At 37.6% G+C, this 25,213-nt stretch overlaps 1 protein-coding gene across 1 annotated transcript in view; it reads left to right on the plus strand.

Moving 5' to 3' along the window:
• Window positions 1–3,581: 3,581 nt before the first annotated feature.
• The window catches only part of LOC306744582 (hemicentin-1-like), a gene marked incomplete at both ends in the record, with an annotated part of 30,102 nt that continues 8,470 nt past the window's right edge, over window positions 3,582–25,213 (plus strand). The window contains 10 exons of the mRNA XM_079227262.1: window positions 3,582–3,627; window positions 4,382–4,556; window positions 8,838–8,992; window positions 9,356–9,577; window positions 17,918–18,238; window positions 18,958–19,021; window positions 19,526–19,713; window positions 23,920–24,243; window positions 24,387–24,659; window positions 24,772–25,017. Coding sequence (XP_079083388.1) covers window positions 3,582–3,627; window positions 4,382–4,556; window positions 8,838–8,992; window positions 9,356–9,577; window positions 17,918–18,238; window positions 18,958–19,021; window positions 19,526–19,713; window positions 23,920–24,243; window positions 24,387–24,659; window positions 24,772–25,017 — 2,014 coding nt within the window. The remainder of the gene's footprint in view (window positions 3,628–4,381; window positions 4,557–8,837; window positions 8,993–9,355; window positions 9,578–17,917; window positions 18,239–18,957; window positions 19,022–19,525; window positions 19,714–23,919; window positions 24,244–24,386; window positions 24,660–24,771; window positions 25,018–25,213) is intronic.

Consider the following 25,213-nt stretch of genomic DNA (forward strand, 5'->3'; position numbering starts at 1 on the left):
ATTCCACCTCCACCTATTCCAGGTCATAATGAGATTTTGCTTTAACTTTGATTAATTGTGCGGCCCTAATCGGAAGCATTTGCGTTTCCATTTGTAATCTGTCTCATATAAACCAACCACGCTTGAGCAGACTTTGGTTGGCTGCAGGAAAACAGTCCTAGCGGAGAACAAAAGGTGTGGAAAGCATTGTCCAAAATGTAACATGGAACCCATCAACACACTTATTTTTTTATTATTAGTTTACAAGGTTGCAATCAGCTTGTGAACTGTTTACTTCTGAAATCAAACTCCATTCTTGCATCTTTAGTTGCTAAGAGGAAGAGGAAGTCTTGATATCTACGGACTACACAGGAACCTCAGAAATATTGCCCCTTGCCCCCAGAGGCAAGGGGCAATATAAATGCAGCAGAACTAGAGTGGCTGAAGTCTCTGGTTGCTAAAACCTTTGTCATGATCACGTTTGTATCTAATTGTAGGTAATCATTAATAACAATCATTATTGCTGGTGTTCAGAACATGCAGCTGTATTTTATTTGCTTGTTATGCAAGATTGGGGGGCAACAATAAGAAATGGATCATAATTAATTAATAATCAAGCATGCCCAGCATGTGAACGTCTCGATGACATTTATTGCAGATTATCTCAGACACTTTATCCGTTGTTGCACAAAGTCAGACGGCAGATGGTCAGATAACATTAGAAGAGGACCACACTGAGTAAAACACACAGCATACTCAATAATATGTAGCTTATGTGCCAACAAACTATGGAACACTCGTACCACTGACATCGCCCCATCACCATCATATTAATGTTCTTTATCACTTAGTGTTGCGACTATTTCCCTTTTCTGTTAAGAAGATAACTCAGACTTTTATTAGCTTTGAGGCACTGCTTATTCATGCTTTGTAAAGCATAAATAGTCTTCACTTTAGATGAGGTCACAGAACATACTTAACAAACGAGTAGTAACTACCTAACTTAATCATGAATTGCAGTATTAAACATGTTTATAAAGTCCATATCTAAATCATTATATGTATAAATAAATGCATGAATAAATGACATTTAAATTAAAAAAATGATCATTTATTAACAATTTATAAGTTATCTTATTAATCTTCTATAAGTCCTTAATACTTAATTTACAAATGGGGAATATATAATGTATAAAGCATGAAAACCCAATCAAGAAACACATAATTGTCAGGCTCATTAAGCAAGAATGAAATATGTATAACTGTGTTTCTGAATTGCATACTAATGAGTTACTAATGAGTATTCATGTTGGAACAAAGCTTTATAAATGATGAATTAAGTGTTTATTCATGCGTCTTTACTAATGCTAAATAGTGTGTCGTTATTATAAAGTGCTACCGATCTTTTTTTTTTAACAATTGACTCAAAACAGTGGACAGAGGAAATTTGACCAAATGTCATTATTTCAATGTTTTGACCACAAGTCTTTATAGAGCATGTCATGTATGAACACAGCATTGACACGTTATCAGTGTTTAAGTTGATAAAGCAAACATTTAGGTTCCACATGCAGAACATACAGAGCAACATTTGGAGTCGTGTTTCTGTCCAATATTCACTCTAATTTTACCTTTGCTTTTGTCTCCACCACATCCTGAAGGAAACGTTTCGCTTTAGCTGTAAAATGATCCACTATGTTCACCAGCTAATTTATAATCTGTCTGTCAGCTGTTTGGTGCAGGGCAGTTCGGGTACAGTTGTTTTTCAGAAAGTGATACTATGAAAGTGAAATAAACTGAGCATTGATTATAGCTGCTTAGTAAATTAGTTTTTGGATTACACATGATGTATCTCAGCCAAGGTGAAATAAGACACATTTTAAGTAATTAAAGGAGAAATAAAGCCAAAATGTTAAGGAGCAGTAGGCATCATTAAATACATCCATGAATGTTTGAATCATTGTGTGAGGGTTAATCATGACTATAAACACTTAGTATTTTTTTTTCAGATTAATTCAGTTTTTTTAACTTTCTCTTATTTCATTTTGTTTGTCTGCTTGTTTTGTATGTTTATTTGTATTTGACAAGTTTTTATTCGCAAGTTGTTTCAGTCCCTAAAATAATAAAAGAGTGGTAACAAAATAAAGACGTCAGAATAATAACCATAAATGTAAACTGTGGTGGAAATGTATTAAACGGCAAACATTTCAATAATAATTGTTGATGTATAAAACTCAGGTTGATCTATTTTTCTTGGTCAGACCTCCAAACCTTATGTGGTGACGAGCTCTGCCCATTCAATTGAATTATTCCAAGTTTCTGTTTAATTTAATAAATATTTAAAGACATTTAAGTGTTTCACATCGCATTTGTTTTCTCTAAAGAAAATTGGTACGGTTAATTAATTTCCATTACATAAACCTCATTTTGTTGCAATGCATCGTGGTGATCTTGAAAGATTACACAGACTAATTTAAAAGTTTGACCTGCAAGAAAAAAAGTCCATTAAAATCAACCTCACGGTGGCAAAAGAGGAAAGTCAGGGGATCACTGTCTGTATGTGCATGTGTGTATTCTCTGGGTGCCATGAGTGTCTGTATACAATTTCAACTTTCAATTTTACTGAAATCCATCAAACAGCTTTTACAAAATTATTTTTAGTCCAAACCAAAGTGGTGGACCAACCAAACAAACAACATGTTAACATTGCCATAGAGACTCTAGTGTGGCTCAATACCTAAAACAATAGAACTACTACATGCTGTAATGGAAATTAATTATCCTCCTCAATCTCCTTTAGAGAAAACAAATGTGATGTGAAACACCCAAATGTCTTTAAGTATGTATTAAACAGAAACTTGGAAATAATTCAATTGAATGGGCAAAGCTCTTCCCCACAAATGGTTCGGAGGTCTGACCCGGAAAAATAGTTCACATGAGTTTTATACATCAACAATTATTCTTTGAAATGGTTGCCCTCTCCCCTTTCCCCTCCCCCCACGCTGCCATCCGCGTGTAGACAGGAGACAGTCCACGTCACCCAGCTGGCGCCTGCCGCTTGGTCGCGGCCCTGAGAAAGGAAAAGTGATAGCCAAAAGGAAGAAAACAAGAAAACAGAGGAATCCAAAACAATAGGAAGATACCCTTGCTATCATCCCAAGGATGGCTCGGTTCAGTCTGGGCGAACTGACCTCACCAAATGGTCCACATGTTTAAGAATAATACCTTCTAAATAAAATCTCCAGCACACATGCCACACACTTATGACTTCATGACAGGGTACTGGATTGTTTATCAAATAATTCGTGAACAATTATTGTGTCTTGCCATCAGCAACCTAACAGGACTAAAGTATTTGTAATTTTGCCACCTCAGAGCAAAAAATCATATCCAAAATAGGATGTCTCACTAGTGTACACTATCAACTATCGATTAATGATCAACTACATGGCATGTACTTCAACCTTTCAGAGGAATGATGATAGGGAAAACCCCACTGCACAGTACTTCCTTGTACAACCATCATATATTAAAATCAGCAAACAGTATTCTGAAATTAGCAAAGGCAAAGTGAAGGAGTGTCTCTTGGTACTGCAGAAGAAATGGAAATAGCTGTGATTGACTTCATCATCCTGGTGGCCATCTCTGGTGAGTTCTTACCACATGATACAGCAGATACAAGTGATAATTAACTTATTTGTCCAAGTTCCCCTGTTGCTATATTCTACATTTCTGTGGGAGCTAATTCAGCTTGTTAGCAATGTGATGATCACTTTAACTTGATTCAGAAGTTTATGTTTGCAGCAAGGAGAACATGTAAAAAAGCTACAACTTAGCTGTGAAAAGAGTCAGAGGTCCAATCCCAATGTCCCCTAAACCCTCAGGGACTTACTGATGTCACCTAATAAATGGTTGAGTGCGAGAGGCTGTGAGGGCTTGACGGTGTGCATATGAATGGGACAGCACTTTGCTGCAACATATCACAATTGTGTATTTATTTGATACTTTTTATTCACTGATTTGAATGTCTTCCTCATGAGATGAAGAGTAATTAAAAATGATCTTTTTGCTCGTTTTTGTCAAAACGAAATGTTTGAAATATAAAAAAAATATGAAATATATAATTTCTGCTTGCATTCTTCTGATTTTATGTGTTTTTATGTCCCATCTATAATCCGTAATGTTGTAGTGTAAAGGTATTTTATCTAGCTAAACGCCTACGTCGTGTCTCTAAATCATAAAGGGCTTCGCAGGAGCGCGCCTCAAAGTCTGTGAGTCCTTAAGGGTGGAGATTCAGATTGGTCCATTCTGTATATAAGCTTCTTCAGGGAGAACAGGTGTTTTGTCTGCTGCAGATTTGTGTCTTGGGTAGATTTTAGATCCCTGTAAATGTCTCCTCCAGGTTTGACCAGAGGAGCCGGTGTGTTGCCAGACGCTCCTCTAAATGCAGCCGTGGGAGACACAGTGATGTTCACCACAACAGTGACTCCACCAGAAGCACCTTTTCTATCAGTGCACTGGAAATTTGGGGATAACACCATAATAATGTTCAATGTTTACAACATCACTACACCAGAGTACGAAGAGTTTATGACTGCAGCTTCGTGGGTTTATCTCATGAGACACTTTGTCATTCGACACGCAGCTCCGCGTTTACTGACTCGTATAATTGGAGCTGACTGAGGCTCACATTTATTACAACAGTCATTGTTTGATGAGTGATAATTTGCCCACTGGTCTCTCGCTAAATGGTTCACTTTGTAGACTTCAGTCCCATAATGTGGTCTATAAATGTTGTAAACTTCAAATGCTTAAGATTGAAACCAACCACCGTATCATTGCTTGTTTTTGTTTTTTCAATAGACAGACAGCTATACTAATATATTATGGAAACAATAGTTTTTGTTTTTTTTCTTTGGATTATGATTGAGGATGTTGTCACAGTCAAGGATTTTTTTACAATTCATTTGAGTTCCTCTCAGACCTGTAAATGTCTCCTCCAGGTTTGACCAGAGGAGCCGGTGTGTTGCCAGACGCTGCTCTGAATAAAGCCGTGGGAGAGACAGTGATGTTCACCACAACAGTGACTCCACCAGAAACACCTTTTCAATCAGTGCACTGGAAATTTGGGGATAACAATATAATATTTTTCAATGTTAACAACTTCACTACACCAGAGTATGAAGGCAGGATCACTCTGTTCATATCTACTGGATCTCTGGAGCTCAGGAATTTGACTCTTACTGACAGTGGAGAATACAGTGTTCTCATTGCTCAAGCTGGAGTAATACCGAAGGAAGGGACAACCAGACTGGATGTATATGGTGAGCACATGTCACACGTTGCTTCACTTTCAATTCTGAGTGGAGATTATGCATGACAGTTGAGTAATATATTTAATAAATTAAAGAAATAATTGTATTGATGTGTTGAGTGGTTTGAGACGAGATCTATAAAAAGGCTAAAAACATACGAGCTACAACAGAATTTAGATTATGTGATTACATAACGACAGAAATAACAATAATTTGATACTGAGACAAAACAAACGAGCAAGGAAAAATCAAGTAAGTCAACTTTAAATAAACATTTATTTTGTGTCAAACGACTGTTTCCAAGGTCAAGAATAACCTGTTTGATGAAATTAAATTAGAATTATGTACCTTGAACACTGATGCCGATGAGTGTTATTCTTATTTTTAGTTGTATGATTCTAAGCACTGATATAAACAATATGTTAAAAAACATGTCATGGAGTTTACCATCTTTTAATACATACTGAAATACATTCCTACACAACTGGCGTGTGTGTAGCTCTTGTTGAGACAATCAAAACAGACATTGATAGACGATTAATGGTCATACTGTGTTCAGACCACATGGTGTTAAACTACATGATATTGAAAATATATTTTAAGAACAACCACCTTAAGGTACGGTTTGAAAACAACACAGAGTTAATTCAACACCAGTACTGTAAACTTCCAATGTGCAGCCACTCAACGTCTCCTACAAAGATTTTAGATTAACTCTGAGCCGCTGCATTGTTTCCTTCTACTGAACCTTCATGTGGTGGCAAATGTAAAACCATTTTGTTTTTCATCCACAGAGATAGTGTCCAACGTCATAGTAACCTCCAGCAGCGCAGACTTGGTGGAGGACAGCTCTGTCCGTCTGTCCTGCTCCTCCTCTGGATCCTCTCTCTCTTTCCTCTGGCTCAACGGCAGCTCTGTGGTTACAGCCAGCGACAGAGTTCAGCTCACTGATGGAAACTCCACTCTCACTATGAGTGTGACTCGCTACGACCAGGGACCATTCAGGTGTCATGTGTCCAACCCTGTCAGTAACGCCACCAGTGATCCAATACACCTCTCCATCAGCTGTGAGTTACTAACATACATGCTCAGTTCTTTATTTGACAACATCTGGATGCAAACAAAGATAAACAGTTTATATTGTTTATTATTGTAACAGTTTAGTGATGAGTGGCCTTGTTTTGTGTATTTTGTCCCTATTGGCATGTCCAAAATATTAGAAACACATTTTTCAACCTTATGGAATCAATCAAAGTTTGGCACAATGCCAACACAATTATTGTACAGACGGTTTCATTCAGAACGTGTGTATTGCAGACTTGATCTGCTACATTTCTTTGAACAGATGTTTTTCTGTTTTCTGGTGACTTGATGTACAATAATGCAGTTGTGCATACCAACCTTTTGCTGTTGTTTTCTCATACATGCAGACGGCCCAGAAAATATGAATCTGATAATATATCCGGCACAAGAATACTATAAGGAAGGGTCAGACATCAGCCTGTCCTGCTCAGCTGACTCCAGACCTGCTGCCCATTTAATGTGGCTTCTGAATGGAGACCTGCAGAATGATACTGGACCAGATCTCAGACTGATCAATGTTCAGAAGAGTCAGAGTGGACACTACAGCTGTCGGGCCTTTAACAGCAAAACTCTGATATATAAAACGTCTCCGCCCTCAGTTGTCTCCATAGTGGGTAAGTTTGAAGAGGTTTATTGGATATAGTAGCAAACGGTCAGAAATGTGTCACTTACAGTACTTAAGTGTACTCTTGCATAATTTGTATTGCAGCCATCTCTGTCATGAGTAAGTTTCAATGAAAGATATTTTTTAAAGAAATATGGAGACAAAAAAGATTATGTAAAGGTCATGTACCTGTGATGGTATCAGATGAAACATTCTTAAAGATGGGGTATGCAGTTTTCTGGAAAAAAGGCACCTCGATCTCTGAAACACTTTGTCGATATTGATGTGACTTATTGCATTTGTTCTCAGACTCTTTTAGACTCTCTTTTTGAGAATCCTTTTTATTGGGTTGCTTTTCAGTGTAGACAGTTGTTACAAATGCTGGAATAGCAATTTTAACCACAGGATTTCCTGCAATTGAATCAGACTTTAACCATCTAGTATGTGTGCGTGCATCTACATTTGTGGATCAGTTTATCGGAACGCCCTCTGAAATGACCTGTGATTGTTTAAAGTCTCCATTCACCAGGTTTTCTACAGCCTTAAAACAGAGCAAAGATGAGGTGCAGAAGTATAGTCTTCTCTCAGACCACATGTATCACAAAATGCTGAAAGTTTATTTTGGATACTTTTCCCATTGAGAAAAAAAAAAAAGTCTACCCAGCAGCTGTAAATTGAAAAGGTTGTATTTAGCATTGTGGAACAAAAATAACAATACATACATACTTTATGCTCATGATACGTCTGCAATTGTTGATGGAAAGGAGACAACTGAGGCTCAGAAAGAAAAATGTTTGGGGTCGTACAAAAGTACTTCTTGGAGCAGCCAGTAGCAAAAATTAAACGTCTCAGCCCTCAGTTGATTCTCTACTAGGTCAATTTGAATTAAGAGTATTGGTGGATATAGTAGCAATTGGTCATATGACACTTACAGTAAGTCTACTCTTGCATAATTTGTATTGGCATCAAAAGACAAAAAATAAATATTACTAAAATAGGTGATATAAATAAATAAGATACTTTTTGAATTTTGAATTGGAACATTTTTGATTAGAAAAGGTAATCCAAAAACTAATTTACTAATTTCAACGCATTACTTAAAGCGGATATAATCAAGGCTAAGTTTTGGTTCACTTTCATAGTATCGTTTTCTGAAAAACAACTGTACCCTAACTGCCCTGCACCAAACAGCTGAGAGACAGATTACAAATTAGCTGGTGAACATAGTGCATCATTTTCCAGCTAAAGCAAAACGTTTCCTTGATGATGTGGTGGAGACAAAAGCAAAGGTAAAAGGAGAGTGAATATTGGACAGAAACACGACACCAAATGTTGCTTTATATGTTCTGCATGTGGAACCTAAATGTTGGCTTTATCAACTTAAACACTGATAACATGTCAATGTTGTGTTTATACATGACATGCTCTATAAAGACTTGTGGTCAAAACATTGTAATAATGACATTTGGTCAAACTTTTGTGGTCATACTGTGTTCAGGTCACAGGGTGTTAAATTGAACTACATGATATTGTAAATGTATTTTAAGATCAACCACCTCAAGGTACAGTTTAAAAACATCACAGAGTTAATTCAGCGCAAGTACTGTAATCTTTCAATGTGCAGCCTTTCACCGTGTCCTACAAAGATTTTAGATTAACTCTGAGCCGCTGCAGTGTTTCCTTCTACTGAACCTTCATGTGGTGGCAAATGTAAAACCATTTTATTTTTCATCCACAGAGATAGTGTCCAACGTCACGGCAACCGCCAGCAGCACAGACTTGGAGCAGGACAGCTCTGTCCGTCTGTCCTGCTCCTCCTCTGGATCCTCTCTCTCTTTCCTCTGGCTCAACGGCAGCTCTGAGGTTACAGCCAGCGACAGAGTTCAGCTCACTGATGGAAACTCCACTCTCACTATGAGTGTGACTCGCTACGACCAGGGACCATTCAGGTGTCATGTGTCCAACCCTGTCAGTAACGCCACCAGTGATCCAATACACCTCTCCATCAGCTGTGAGTTACTAACATACATGCTCAGTTCTTTATTTGACAACATCTGGATGCAAACAAAGATATACAGTTTATATTGTTTATTATTGTAACAGTTTAGTGATGAGTGGCCTTGTTTTGTGTATTTTGTCCCTATTGGCATGTCCAAAATATTAGAAACACATTTTTCAACCTTATGGAATCAATCAAAGTTTGGCACAATGCCAACACAATTATTGTACAGACGGTTTCATTCAGAACGTGTGTATTGCAGACTTGATCTGCTACATTTCTTTGAACAGATGTTTTTCTGTTTTCTGGTGACTTGATGTACAATAATGCAGTTGTGCATACCAACCTTTTGCTGTTGTTTTCTCATACATGCAGACGGCCCAGAAAATATGAATCTGATAATATATCCGGCACAAGAATACTATAAGGAAGGGTCAGACATCAGCCTGTCCTGCTCAGCTGACTCCAGACCTGCTGCCCATTTAATGTGGCTTCTGAATGGAGACCTGCAGAATGATACTGGACCAGAGCTGAGACTGATCAATGTTCAGAGAAGTCAGCGTGGAACCTACCGCTGTCTGGCCTTTAACAGCAAAAGTATGATATATAAAACGTCTCCGCCCTCATTTGTCTCCATATTGGGTAAGTTTAAAATAAGAGTTGTATATTCAATATAATAGCAAAGGGTCAAAGTGTACACTTGCGTAAATTTGTATTGCAAAAGTGTGGGCTCAAAGCAATGTATCATAATTTCAAATAATAATAATAAAAATATTATTATTATGTTATCATAATAATAATAATACTATTACAACTGTTAGTCTCCCTGATCACCTAAGGGCAACTCAGACACTGAACTTTTTAAAGACTGGCCTAAAAACCTATTTATTCAGGAAGGTATCTTTTACCTTGTGTTAATTCATTGTCGCTATTAATTGTTGTATTATGGGTTGCTTGAACTATGTTTTTATTTGTTTTACTACATATTGGCTCTGTGGCACTCTGAGATTCTTTTGAAGGAAAAGTGCGGTAAAAATGAAATGCATATATTATTAATAATACTAGTTGTAAAACATTACATTTCATTTAGCTGACGCTTTTATCCAAAGTGACTTACATTGTTGCTCTATACACCGTATACACAGCAATGGGGAGCAATTCAGGGTTAAGTGGCTTGCTCAAGGACGCATCGAGAAGGTCTAGCAGAGCTGGGGCTCAAGCCACCGATCCTCTGATTGAAAGACGAGCATGCTAACCACTGAGCCACAGTCACTCAACAAATATATTTGAGTGTATCGTTTCCAAAAGGCCACGCAAGAACATAACTAGAATTTGATAATTTGTTTATTTCAACCATATTTTTTTCATTGACTATAATCAATGCTCTTTCAACCTTTTACATATTTTTCCACTAATTGTTTTGGTTTTCCAGCTTGCAGCTTTAATGTTTTGATTCACTTTCATAATATAATTTTCAGCAAAACCAACTGTACACTATCTGCCCTCCACCAAACAGCTGACAGACACAGTTAGAAATTATCCGGTGAATTTAGTCGATCATTATTCAGCTTGAGACAGATTTTCCCTCAGGATTCAGTGGAGACAAAAGCAAAAGGTAAAAGACGAGTGAATGTTGGACTTACATTCAACAGGTGGACAGAAACACTGCACATGTTGCTCTGTAAGTTCTTCTGCATGTGTAACTGATACATTATCTCTGCAATAACTCAACATTCCACTTATACACTATAGATGATCTTTCTGAGGTTTAGGTTGTTCAAAACTGTAAATGTTAAATCAGACATACACATGATGAAGAGAACAATAGTTTAAATGATCTGACTCACTATAGACAGTTGAATAAAAACGATGATGCAGCAGAAGCAAAGATACACATTTGTATTCCTTGCATTCCTTTCCTTGATTAAACCTTACGCCTACATTACCCACAATACAACGCAGCCATCAACCGAGATTCATATTTGCTATGCTAACAGCAGCTAATGTAGCATCTCGATGCAAGCTTGATGCAGAGATGAGGAGCGGGCTACAGAAGTCCGGTAACCTTCTAACTCCACACACCCAGATTTTATTTTTCATTTTCAAACGTGTTATCATTCTGATAAACATGCACATGAAGGGTGGCAGGCATTTCAATCTTTTCTCTGCTGCTTTTCTGCCCCAAGAGGATGCAAAACTCAGCAATTATTTGACTTTTATTAGTCAGGACTATATATATACATATATATATATATATATATATATATATATATATATATATATATATATATATATATATATATATATATATATTCAGAAATACTTCGCATTCACTTCACCTGTGATTCTGTTTCAGAGTTTACAAATAGCTGATATTGCAAAATGAATTGATTATGTGATTTTGGATTTATTTCCATTAAAGACATATCTGGAGGTCTTTCACCTGGTGCCATTGCTGGAATAGTTATCGCAACTGTATTGCCTTTAATTGGAGGAGCTATGTTCTACTATATTTATAAAACAATGTAAGTTAAAGAATATCCTTTATTACCAGTCCGACATATACAGGTAAAAGCCAGTGAATTAGAATATTTTGAAAAACTTGATTTATTTCAGTAATTGCATTCAAAAGGTGTAACTTGTACATTATATTTATTCATTGCACACAGACTGATGCATTCAAATGTTTATTTCATTTAATTTTGATGATTTGAAGTGGCAACAAATGAAAATCCAAAATTCCGTGTGTCACAAAATTAGAATATTACTTAAGGCTGATACAAAAAAGGGATTTTTAGAAATGTTGGCCAACTGAAAAGTATGAAAATGAAAAATATGAGCATGTACAATACTCAATACTTGGTTGGAGCTCCTTTTGCCTTAATTACTGCGTTAATGCGGCGTGGCATGGAGTCCATGAGTTTCTGGCACTGCTCAGGTGTTATGAGAGCCCAGGTTGCTCTGATAGTGGCCTTCAACTCTTCTGCGTTTTTGGGTCTGGCATTCTGCATCTTCCTTTTCACAATACCCCACAGATTTTCTATGGGGCTAAGGTCAGGGGAGTTGGCTGGCCAATTTAGAACAGAAATACCATGGTCCGTAAACCAGGCACGGGTAGATTTTGCGCTGTGTGCAGGCGCCAGCAGATGACATGGCACCCCAAACCGTCACTGATGGTGGAAACTTTACACTAGACTTCAGGCAACGTGGATCCTGTGCCTCCCAGAGTCTGGAGGAGGACAGGAGAGGCACAGGATCCACGTTGCCTGAAGTCTAGTGTAAAGTTTCCACCATCAGTGACGGTTTGGGGTGCCATGTCATCTGCTGGTGTCGGTCCACTCTGTTTCCTGAGATCCAGGGTCAACGCAGCCGTATACCAGCAAGTTTTAGAGCACTTCATGCTTCCTGCTGCTGACCTGCTCTATGGAGATGGAGATTTCAAGTTCCAACAGGACTTGGCGCCTGCACACAGCGCAAAATCTACCCGTGCCTGGTTTACGGACCATGGTATTTCTGTTCTAAATTGGCCAGCCAACTCCCCTGACCTTAGCCCCATAGAAAATCTGTGGGGTATTGTGAAAAGGAAGATGCAGAATGCCAGACCCAAAAACGCAGAAGAGTTGAAGGCCACTATCAGAGCAACCTGGGCTCTCATAACACCTGAGCAGTGCCAGAAACTCATGGACTCCATGCCACGCCGCATTAACGCAGTAATTGAGGCAAAAGGAGCTCCAACCAAGTATTGAGTATTGTACATGCTCATATTTTTCATTTTCATACTTTTCAGTTGGCCAACATTTCTAAAAATCCCTTTTTTGTATCAGCCTTAAGTAATATTCTAATTTTGTGACACACGGAATTTTGGATTTTCATTTGTTGCCACTTCAAATCATCAAAATTAAATGAAATAAACATTTGAATGCATCAGTCTGTGTGCAATGAATAAATATAATGTACAAGTTACACCTTTTGAATGCAATTACTGAAATAAATCAAGTTTTTCAAAATATTCTAATTCACTGGCTTTTACCTGTATATCTCCCTTTTATCATGTATTAACAATCTTGATAGTTTAGAAATGCCTTATCGAATGATATTAGAAACTTCTACCCAAACACAACAAAAGTTACCGTTTTCATTTTGAGTTGCATCTTGTGGACATTTTAACAATGTTTTATTTTCAATATTTAGAAATAACAAGAAAACTCTGCCAACTTCTAAAAGTCAAGGTTTGTATTCATCTGATCTAATTCATCCTCCATATGTATACACACACACACACACACACACACACACACACACACACACACGCACACACACACATATATACAACACACACACAACTGGTGATATGAATAATTGGATGTAACAAACTTTTTTTCCCCTAGAACCACCACCTTCTAAAAGTCAAGGTTTGTATTCATCTTATCTAATTCATCCTCCATATGTATATACACACACACACATACACACATACACACACACACACACACACACACACACACACATACAACACAAACACAACTGGTGATATGAACAATTGGATGTAACAAACTTTTTTCCCCCTAGAACCACCACCTTCTGAAAGTAAAGGTTTGTATTTATCTGATGGAATTCACACACACACACACACACACACACACACACACACACACACACACACACACACACACACACACACACACACACACACACACACACGTAACAAACATTTGTTTTCTTTCCTAGAACTAGAAGAATGTGTGTATGAGAACACATCAGCAGTATATGAAAACATATAAACTCAACAATCATCTTTTCCTTAAAAGGTGAGTTTTGAATTCATTAATTAGATGTGGCAAAAAATGGATGAATGTATTTCAGTGGAAAAGATTTTACGTAGTTTATATGTACAAACTATTTACTAAATAATCATAACACATAATACAGTTGATCAGAGCCAAAACAAAAGCCATACGTGACATTTCCCTCTTTTTCACTTTTGTCCAGCAGAAGATTTGGAGGACGAAGAGCTTCACAACAAGATAACACATTGAGCAGCCATGAGATAATCATCACCTTATTGATCTGGATGTGTGTCAGCAAACATTTGCCATTTACTCCTTCAGTAGAGAGCAACAGCTGCATTTCTGCTGCATTCCCTGTCAAAAGCAAATTCAATATTCTTCTTGGGAACTTCTACCAGAAAGAGGGTTGTGATTGTGCAAGGACTTGAATAGAATAGGAAGCTCCATTGGCTGAAGAGTTGAGGGATCTACTTCTCTAAAGGTTTTACTCTCTGATTTATTTACATTTAATGTATTGTTAGTATGAAAGATATTTTTGAAAATAGCTGTGATGAGCTTTTTGCACCAATAGAGTAAAACAAGTTTTGTTCTGTTATTCCTCATGTGTTTGCATTTGTATGAGTTTTTTGAGTTGTGTGAACCCTGTGCATTACTATAATGAATATCTAATGCTGTTTTTTTTTTCATGTTTTCCTATTGTGTCAACATTGAACAATATTGGTTTGGGATTTTAAAAAATTACAAAAGATATATACAAATAATTCTATTAAAATTGTGTTTTTCTGTCATGGTTTGAACAGCAACTGATTATGTGACCGTCTTTTAAATAAAACTGTGGAAATTATGTTTTAATTAAAGCTGGATATACATTTTTTGTATTCATCCATTTGACATTCATGTGCTGCTAACAAACAATAAATAACAAAAATTAAGTTGTGCCTCTAGAGTTTATTCTTGATTGTTGACTAAGCTTTGTGGAGAAGTGAAAGCTGATCAGCCTTTGAAAGTGTTCAAATATAATGCTATTGCACTGTTAATATAAGACGCTTGTTCAAGTTAACACTGATAATCTACCAAAACTCTGAATTGCAAAATGTCTGAATAATGAGACACATTCATTAAATCTGCAGAAGACCTTTATGCCAAAAGCTGCAGTATGCTGCCCTCCTGTGATGGGTAGTTGTTATGGCAATCTGGTGATTAAATAATCTCTATAAACAAGATTTTGGAATATGAAGTAGGGTTGCACAAATAAATACAAATGGTATCATCTTAAATATTTCTACATCATATTGCAACAATATGATGTGTGATATTAAGGGGATTGTAATTCTTACATCATTTTCATTGAAACAATTTTGCTTGCATTGATTTTTACTGGCATCTGTATCAAACAAAGATTTCTGCAGCTGACAATATTACGTTTATTTTGAAATGTTTCGCCTTTAAAAATATTGCACCTCTTGAAAATTGCAATCGGTCATATTGAGATTTTGCTTTAACTTTGATTGATTGTGCGGCCCTAATCGGAAGCATTTGTGTTTCCATTTGTAATTTGTGTCGTATAAACCAATCACGTTTGAGCAGACTTTGGTTGGCTGCAGGAAAACAGTCCGAGCGGAGAACAAAAGACGCGGAAAGAATTGACCAAAATGTAACATGGAACCCATCAACAAACACATTTTTTTAAATTAGTTTACAAGGTTGAAATCAGCTTGTAAACTGTCTTCTGAACTCAAACCCCATTCTTGCATCTTTAGTTGCTAAGAGGAAGAGGAAGTCTTGATATATACGGACTACACAGGAACCTCAGAAATATTGCCCCTTTCCTCCAGAGGCTTATCTTGTCAGATCGAGATCGGTGATTAAAATACATTGAGAAAAAATAGTATTGATGTGATTTACTGATGATGATGATGATGATGATGATGATGATGATGATGATGATGATGATGATGAGTTCTCCCTGAGGATCTTGCTCAGTCATCCTTTGGTCCAGACTGAATATTAACATCTACTGGATGAACTGCCATTGCATTTGATTCAGACATTAAAGTCCTCTTTGGGATGAATTTAGATAAATCCCTTAATTTTAAGTTTAAGAATTGCATACTAATGAGTTACTAATGAGTATTCATTTTGGAACAATGCTTTAAAAATTATGAATTAAGTGTTTATTCATGTTTTACTAATTCTAAATAGTGTGTAGTTATTATGAAGTGCTACCGGTTTCTTTAACAATTGACTCAAAACAGTGGACAGATGAAGTTTGACCAAATGTCATTATTTCAATGTTTTGACCACAAGTCTATATAGAGCATGTCATGTATGAACACAACATGGACACGTTATCAGTGTTTACATTGATAAAGCAAACATTTAGGTTCCATATGCAGAACATACAGAGCAACATTTAGAGTCGTTTCTGCCCACCTGTTGAATGTAAGTCAATATTCACTCTCCTTTAACCTTTGCTTTTGTCTCCACCACATCCTGAAGGAAACGTTTTGCTTTAGCTGCAAAATGATGCACTATGTTCACCAGCTAATTTATAATCTGTCTGTGTTGGAAGAAAAAACGTATTTACTCTTAATCAATTACTGTTTCACGGTCATATTAATAATCATATGTTATGTTTATTAAACATATACTGTGTAAAGGCTTGTGGCTTCTCATTTGACCTACTTTCCTGTTAAAACATACGTATGCTTTACAAGTGACCTTCTGAGGGTCATGAGACTGGGGATGCCTACATGTCTCTTTTTGAAGAACAGACAGTTCCTTGTTATCATATGACCATGCAAGCGAATCTAAAGACGTTATGAGAGCTTCAGTGATTGTGTCATTAATGTATTTAAGAGGTAACTCTCTGCTCATTCATTGAGCAGTCCAGGATACGCAATTCACATAGCATGTTGTGTAATTCTGTCTCTGTTCCTCTTTGCAAAGATTAAATATCCTGATCAATGATTTTACCATCAAGTGAATTTTTCTATCAGTCTGTCAGCAGTTTGGTGCATGGCAGTTAGGGTACAGTTATTTTTCAGAAAACGATACTATGAAAGTGAACCAAAACTGAGCATTGATTGTAGTCGCTTTAACCTTCTGCAAGCGAAGCCCCGCGGCGCCCTTTATCGGACAAGAAAAGAGAAGAATAAGTCAAGTGACGTTACCTAAAAGATCTCCGGAACCACAACGTTGATTAACTTCATTTAAATTGCTGAAATACAGTAAAGCCTTATGGTTAGAGTTATATCGGCTCAGAAAAAATTAAACTTACCGCTAAGTGTATGTAATTACATAAACCCCGTAGCCTCGTCGTCACTTCCACGCTGCGGCCGTAACGTTTCACTAGATCGTTAATAAGTACACTTTACAAAGTCGGATTCCAATAAAAGACACCTCTTCGTAACCCTACGAGCTTGTAGGAGTCTAATAAAGCATCATTGAGTGTAGTATATTAGTACCTGTAAAATCCAGACATTTTCGACTGCGGTAGCTCCTGTGGTCGGGGGAGGTTTCTTAGAACGCGTCACATGTCTTAAGTGGAAGCTTCTGCACAGTTCGGTACCCAGCATGCACCAATCCGACCATATTTAGGCATAAAGGTTATAACTTTTAAATTTTTTAACCGAACAACATGTTGTTTTGACTGAAACTCCTTCGTAACACCACAATGCTTTGTTTTGCAGTGATTGTTGTTGCTGATCCCGATTCTTTAGATCATTATCTGTACAAAGAGGGGTCTTACAACTCTGTAGGTTGTTGTTTAGGCCTTGAAGCATGCATCTGGAAAAACTCAGGGGCGGCTTGTGAAGGCCTTTTTGGGGAATCTTGATTCATATCCAAAATAAGATGTCTCTGAATAATTCTGTGGGACACATTTCCCTAACATTAGGGGCCAAAAAGCAGTTTCTTGGCAGCTTTTCTGACTATGTATACATGTCAGCTAATTCAGCTTCAGCAATGTGATCACTTTAACTTGATTCAGAAGTTTCTGTTTGCAGCAAAGAGAACATGTAAAAACTCTACAACTGAGCTATGAAAAGAGTCATACTGTATATAAGCTTCTTCAGGGAGAACAGGTGTTTTGTCTGCTACAGATTTGTGTCTTCTATAGATTTTAGATCCCTGTAAATGTCTCCTCCAGGTTTGACCAGAGGAGCCGGTGTGTTGCCAGACGCTCCTCTGAATGCAGCCGTGGGAGACACAGTGATGTTCACCACAACAGTGACTCCACCAGAAACACCTTTTCTATTAGTGCAGTGGAAATGTGGTGATAAGAAAATAGTAGCTTTCAATGTTAACAACTTCACTACACCAGAGTATGAAGGCAGGATCACTCTGTTCTTATCTACTGGATCAATGGAGCTCAGGAAACTGACTCTTACTGACAGTGGAGAATACAGCGTTTACATGTTGCCATCTGGAGAAATACCGAAGGAAGGGAGAACCAGACTGGATGTAGATGGTGAGCACATGTCAGATGTTGCTTCACTTTCAATTCTGAGTGGAGATTATGCATGACAGTTGAGTAATATAATTAATAAATGAAATAAATTAATAATTGTGTTGAGGTGTTGAATGGTTTGATATGAGATCTATAAAAAGGTTCAAAACATACAAACTAAAACATAATTCAGATTATGTTAATACATAATGACACAATAATAATAATTTGATACTGAGACAAAACAAACAAGCAAAGAAAAATCAAGTAAGTCAACTTTAAATAAACATTTCTTTTTTTTTAAACTACTGTTTCCAAGGTCAATAATAAACTGTTTGATGAAATTATTTCCCTTGAACACTGAGTGTTAATTTTAGTTGTAGGACTCTACGCACTGATATCAACAACATGCTAAAAATCAAGTAATGGAAAAACACTGAGTTTACCATCTTTTAAATATACCTGTAAACTGAAATACATTCCTACACAACTGCCTTTATTTGAGTTCACAGAGTGTTAAATTGAATTGCATGGTATTGAAAATTTATTTTAAGAACAACCACCTTAAGATACAGTTTGAAAATAACATTGAGTTAATTCAACACCAGTACTGTAAACTTTCAATGTGCAGCCACTCAACGTCTCCTGATTAAAGATTAACTATCAGCCGCTGCAGTGTTTCCTTCTACTGAACCTTCATGTGGTGGCAAATGTAAAACCATTTTGTTTTTCATCCACAGAGATAGTGTCCAACGTCACGGCAACCGCCAGCAGCACAGACTTGGAGGAGGACAGCTCTGAAACGTCTGTCCTGCTCCTCCTCTGGATCCTCTCTCTCTTTCCTCTGGCTCAACGGCAGCTCTGAGGTTACAGCCAGCGACAGAGTTCAGCTCACTGATGGAAACTCCACTCTCACTGTAGTCAGTGTGACTCGCTACGACCAGGGACCATTCAGGTGTCATGTGACCAACCCTGTCAGTAGCGCCACCAGTGGTCAAATACACCTCTCCATCAGCTGTGAGTTACTAGCCTACATGCTCAGTTCTTTATTTCTAATCTACCTTATTTGACAACATCTGGATGCAAACCGAGATATAACATTTATATTGTAGCAGTTTAGTGAGGAGTGGCCTTGTTTTGTGTATTTTGTCCCTATTGTATTGTCCAAAGTATTAGAAACAACATTTTCAACCTTATGGAATCAATCAAACTTCGGCACAATTTAATTGTCTAGATGTTTTTTTCTCCTTCGGTGACTTGATGTACAATAATGCATTTCTGCATACTAACTTTTTGCTGTTTTCTCAGAAATGCAGACGGCCCAGAAAATATTAATCTGATAATATATCCGGCACAAAAATACCATGAGGAAGGGTCAGACATCAGCATGGTGTGCTCAGCTGACTCCAGACCTGCTGCCCATTTTGCGTGGCTTCTGAATGGAGACCTGCAGTCTGGGACTGGGCCAGAGCTCAGACTGATGAACATTCAGGAGAGTCAGAGTGGAAACTACAGCTGTCAGGCCTTTAACAGCAAAACTCTGATATATAAAATGTCTCCGCCTTCAGTTGCCTCAATATTGGGTAAGTTTGAATGAAGAGGTTTATTGGATATAGTAGCAAAGGGTCAGAAATATGTCACTTACAGTAAGTGTACTCTTGCATAATTTGTTTTAATTAGATATTTTTTTACGAAATATCGAGATAAAAAAGATGGGTTATGTACCTGTGAAATTGTTTTCACAGAGAGTGGAGGAAGGATGACGTAGAACTGACTCCAGATGACAACATGGCCCTTTACGACAAGAACAGAGTGTTGTCTTTTAATAGTCTGAGTAGAAAAGACACTGGAGATTATTTTTGTAAAGTCAGCAACCCCCTCAGCCAGGATGAAGCTAAATACACCGTGGTTGTTTCCTATGCATTTATTGTTCAAAATTATGACTGCCTTAAATAACAGTGTACTAACTGAAACATACAGGTCTGTAACATGTTTCAAGCTGCTTTAAGAACTTAAGAACAGTTTTTCAGACGGACCAGAAATTGTTCAAATCAAAGGTCCAAGTCAGATACAATTGAAAGAGACCGTAACATTAACCTGCTCTGCTGACTCCGTACCGGCTGCTTACACCTGGATGCTGAACAGGACAAAGATACACAATTCTTCTGTTTTTACTAAAGACAACATTGAACCTTCACATAGTGGCGACTACATCTGTGAAAAGATGAATCATATAACTGGGAGAAAATCATCAGTGACCCATACAGTGTCTGTAAGATCAAGATCAAGATGGTGTTGATAGTCTAGAATATTGTGATCAACACACTGTTATACGTCTGATTATCTGAAGAGTAGCAGGCTTTCTCAAGATATTTCTTTCTATTCTATCAAATCAATGTTTTTATTCACAACATTATTCCTACCCATAATGCAACGCAATCGGCAACAGTTTGGTCAGAGATTTAGGCTGTGTTCGAGATTGTATACTAACCCATTGCATGCTAGATACTTAATAATACAGGATGCACTGTATACTGCCTTCTAAATGAACAACTATATTACCAGCGGACTGTTCACAATGAAATATACTCAAGCAAAACATATTGTATGACAGCTGGGTCTCACCCGGTCAGCGGCAGTTATTATTTGGATGAACTGACCATATGTTGTTAACCTAAATGGTTTCTTTCTCCCCTTAAAACATATCAAATGTATTAACAACTTTTAGCCATAGACTACTACATAAGAAGTGGAAGCAAGTCACCCTGACGTCACATATTGGTTTGTGGACTGTGGCTTTAAAGTCTTGATTTAAGCATTTTGGCCTTCGGCATCTTTGTTTGTTGGCGTCGTTGACTTGATTTGTTTGCAACTAAGTACAACCAACCTGTACAACTTGAATAAGACATTTTTAATGCGACCAAATTGTTGCAATTAACTCTCATGAACTGAACACTCATTTTACCAGGGTTAAAGTTTTAAGACGAAAACAAGTTCAACTCCCAAAACAGACATTACTTTTGTTGCAACCTGTCAATCACAAGCTAGCCACGCCCTAAATCAAACTCTGCTTTATAAGTTATGAGTTTTGTGAATCCTGTGCATTTATATATTGAATATCTAATGCTGGCTCTTTTTTTCATGTTTTCCTATTGTGTTAACATTGAACAATATTGGTTTGGGATAAACGATTATGCAAAAGATGTATACAAACAATTATATTCAAATTGAGTTTTTCTGTCATGGTTTGAACAGCAACTGATTATGTGACAGTCTTTTAAATATAACTGTGGAAATTATGTTTTAAGTAAAGCTGGATATACTTGTTTTTAATTCATCCATTTGACATTCATGTGCTGCCAACAAACAATAAACAACAAAAATGAAGTTGTGCCTCTAGAGTTTATTATCGATTGTTCACTAAGTTTGTGGACAAGTGAAAGCTGATCATCAGACCTTGATAGTGCTCAAATATAATGCTATTGCAGCTGTTATTATACAACTATTGTTCAAGTTAACACTGATAATCTACCAGAATTGTAGAATGTCCGAATAATGAGACAAATTCCTTGAAGACCTTGAAGACCTAAAGAAGACCTTTATGGCAAAAGCTGCAGTATGCTGCCCTCCTGTGATGGGTAGTTGTTATGGCAATCTGGTGATTAGATAATCTCCATAAACAAGATTTTAGAATATGAAGTAGGGCTGCACAAATAAATACAAATTGCATAATTTTGAATATTTTTACATCATATTGCAAACATATAGATGTGATATTAAGGGTATTGTAATTCTTACATCATTTTCATTGAAACAACTTTGCTTGCATTGCTTTGTATTGGCATCTGTATCAAACAAAGATTTTTGCAGCTGACAATATGAAGTTTATTTTGACATGTTTCGCCTTTAAAAATATTGCGCCTCTTGAAAATTGGAAATTCCAATAGGTCATATTGAGATTTTGCTTTAATTTTGATTCACTTTGATTAATTGTGCGGCCCTAATCGGAAGCATTTGCGTTTCCATTTGTAATCTGTGTCGTATAAACCAATCACGTTGAGCAGGCTTTGGTTGGCTGCAGGAAAACAGTCCGAGCGGAGAACAAAAGACGCAGAAAGCATCAACAAACTTTTTTTTTTTAATTTGTTTACAAGGTTGCAATCAGCTTGTAAACTATCTTCTGAACTCAAACTCCATTATTTCATCTATAGTTGCTAAGAGGAAGAGGAAGTCTTGATATCTACGGACTACACAGGAACCTCAGAAATATTGCCCCTTGCCCCCAGAGGCTTATCTTGTCAGATCGAGACCAGTGATTCAAATACATCGAGAAAAAATTGTATTGATGTGATTTACTGATGATGATGATGATGATGATGATAAACTCTACCTGAGGATCTTGATCAGTTAGTATTTGGTCCAGACTGAATATTAACATCTACTGGATGAACTGCCATTGCATTTGATTCAGACATTCACATCCTGTCACGGTTTAGCGCCACACTTTTCCTTAAGTTATTTCATCCTGTCTGCCTGTCTGTATTCTAACTGTCCTGTCATTTCTGATCCTGCTGCACGCCCCCTTCATCAGCCACTCCCTCCTCGTCAGTCCTCATTTCTTGCACCTGGCCCATCCCTGTCTCACCTGTTGCACATCCCCTCATTAGTCTTTCACTACTTAGGTCCCCTCACTTGCACTTGTCCCCTGCCAGATTGTTTTGTGTTCTTGAACCTAGCTCTCCAGCATTCCTTGTGTGTAACCTGTAGTGACCTGTTTAGTAAACGAATCGTATTCCGTACCTCCGCCTTCCTGAGTTGTGCTTTTGGGTACTTGGATTATCGGGTCGTTACACATCCCTCTTTGGGATGAATTTAGATAAATCCCTTATTTTTTCCTCATCAAGTACTAATTAACATGTAAACTGAGATGGTGCCCGAGGTAAACATTACTCTACTATTAGTGTAAGGAAACTCTTGTTTCCAACATGTTTGATCTGTTTTAGTTTCACTGTTATTTGTATCATTGTTGAGAATCTTATTCCATTTCATTTTTGTATTCATTTTAACTGCCCCATTTTAAACGTACTCATTGCAGTCCTAGCACTTTTTTATCTCCGTTTTAAAAAGTGCTGAATAGATCAAGCTTATTATTATATTATTGATATAGGCATCACCATGTTAACGTTGTTGCTGCATGTTCACTTGCTGATGATATAGCATGTAGCGCCTTGCTATGCCTAAATACAGCAGACCTACAAGAGTGGCTGAAGTCTCTGGTTGGTAAAAACTTTTGTCATGATCAAGTTTGTAACTCAGAGCTAATCATTAATAATAATTGCTGGTGTTCAGAACATGCAGTTGTATTTTATTAGCTTGTTATGCAAGTTTGGAGGTCAACAATAAAAAATGGATCATTGAGTGAATAATTAAGCATGCCCAGCATGTGGACGCCTCGATGACATTTATTGCAGATTATCTCAGGGACACCTTTTCCGTTGTTGTACAAAGTCAGACGGCAGATGGTCAGATAACATCAGAAGAGGACCACACTGAGTAATTCACCATGAGCTATACACTTCTCCGATCAACCATACTTGTGTTTCTCTCCTCAGGTAAGAAATATATAAGAAATTATTGTTACATTCATTATCAATACAACGAGAAGTTGTACAATTTTGGCTAACCGTGAAATGTTTCAGCAGGTCTCTGCTATGGAGCCGGGGTGCTCCCTGTTGACTTACTCCATGGAGCAACAGGGGAGAGTGTGACCTTCACAACGTCTGTAAAACCAACAGCTAACCCATTTATGGCATTGACTTGGAGCTTCAATGGGACCACCAATGTCATAACCTCAACCAGTGTCGATGCCGTGGGACCAGGCTATGAGAACAGGATCACCCTGGATAAATCCACTGGCTCTCTGGTGCTTAGAGACCTCACTGAAAAAGACAGCGGGAAATATGAGTTAATCATCATCCCCTACGGAGCAGAGCAGATTCAAGGAACCGCTAAACTGGAGGTGCAGAGTAAGTTAGACTTCATTAATCTGATGGCGTATTTAAAATAATGCTTGTGTAAAATCAACATATTTGGACTGAAAATATCAGCTACTGTTGACAAGATGTCGGTTTCAAGAATGTATCTTTCTTTTAAATTTTGTTGTGCACAGCCACAGTGTTGAAACCCACCATGGCCTGCCCCACTGAGAACCTGATAGAAGGTAAAACCTCCCTGAACCTAACCTGCCATGCAAGCGGCTTCATGACTCTTGTGTGGCTGAAGGACGGCAAACCTCTGGTTTCCGGAGATGGACTCAGCTTTCACGATGGCAACCGAGTGTTGTCCTTCAGCCCCTTGAACCGGAGACACACTGGAGAGTTTCTCTGTAATGTCAGCAGTGATTTCAGTTTTGATACGGCCAAATGCAGACTTAAAGTCTACTGTAAGTACTTCCAAGTGTACTTTATACCACAGCACTTTTTTTTAGTAACAGAGTGTTTGTATATAAGTTCTTAGAATTTTCTTAAATATGATCTTCTGCCTCCTCTTTTCAGATGGACCTGACAAACCCATAATTGTTCAGACTCCAATAGGAGCAGAACTTGAAGAGAGTGTCTTCATGAGCTGCTCTGCTGACTCCCTACCAAAGGCAACGTTCCTCTGGAAGTTCAAACACTTCATGATGCACGGGTCTGCACATTACATCCACGAGATGGAATACAGGCACCTGGGGAGGTACACCTGCATGGCCCGTAACCCTATCACCGGTCTGGAAGCCTCTGTGTTCCACACACTGCGTGGTATTTAAGCTCTCATTCATAACTCTCTCCAGTAACTTGTTGATACTGTTGGCAAATAGAAAAGACAGAGTAATTCTTTTTTCTTCTGATCTAGACTCCTCTACTCCTATCATTGGTTCTATGTCCATGATGTTTTGCACTGTCCTGACCACGGTGGCAGTCATATCGGTCTAAAGACTGCATTGTGTTTGTGGAT

This window comes from Taurulus bubalis, assembly GCF_910589615.1.
Source record: "Taurulus bubalis genome assembly, chromosome: 12".
Taxonomy (NCBI): domain Eukaryota; kingdom Metazoa; phylum Chordata; class Actinopteri; order Perciformes; family Cottidae; genus Taurulus; species Taurulus bubalis.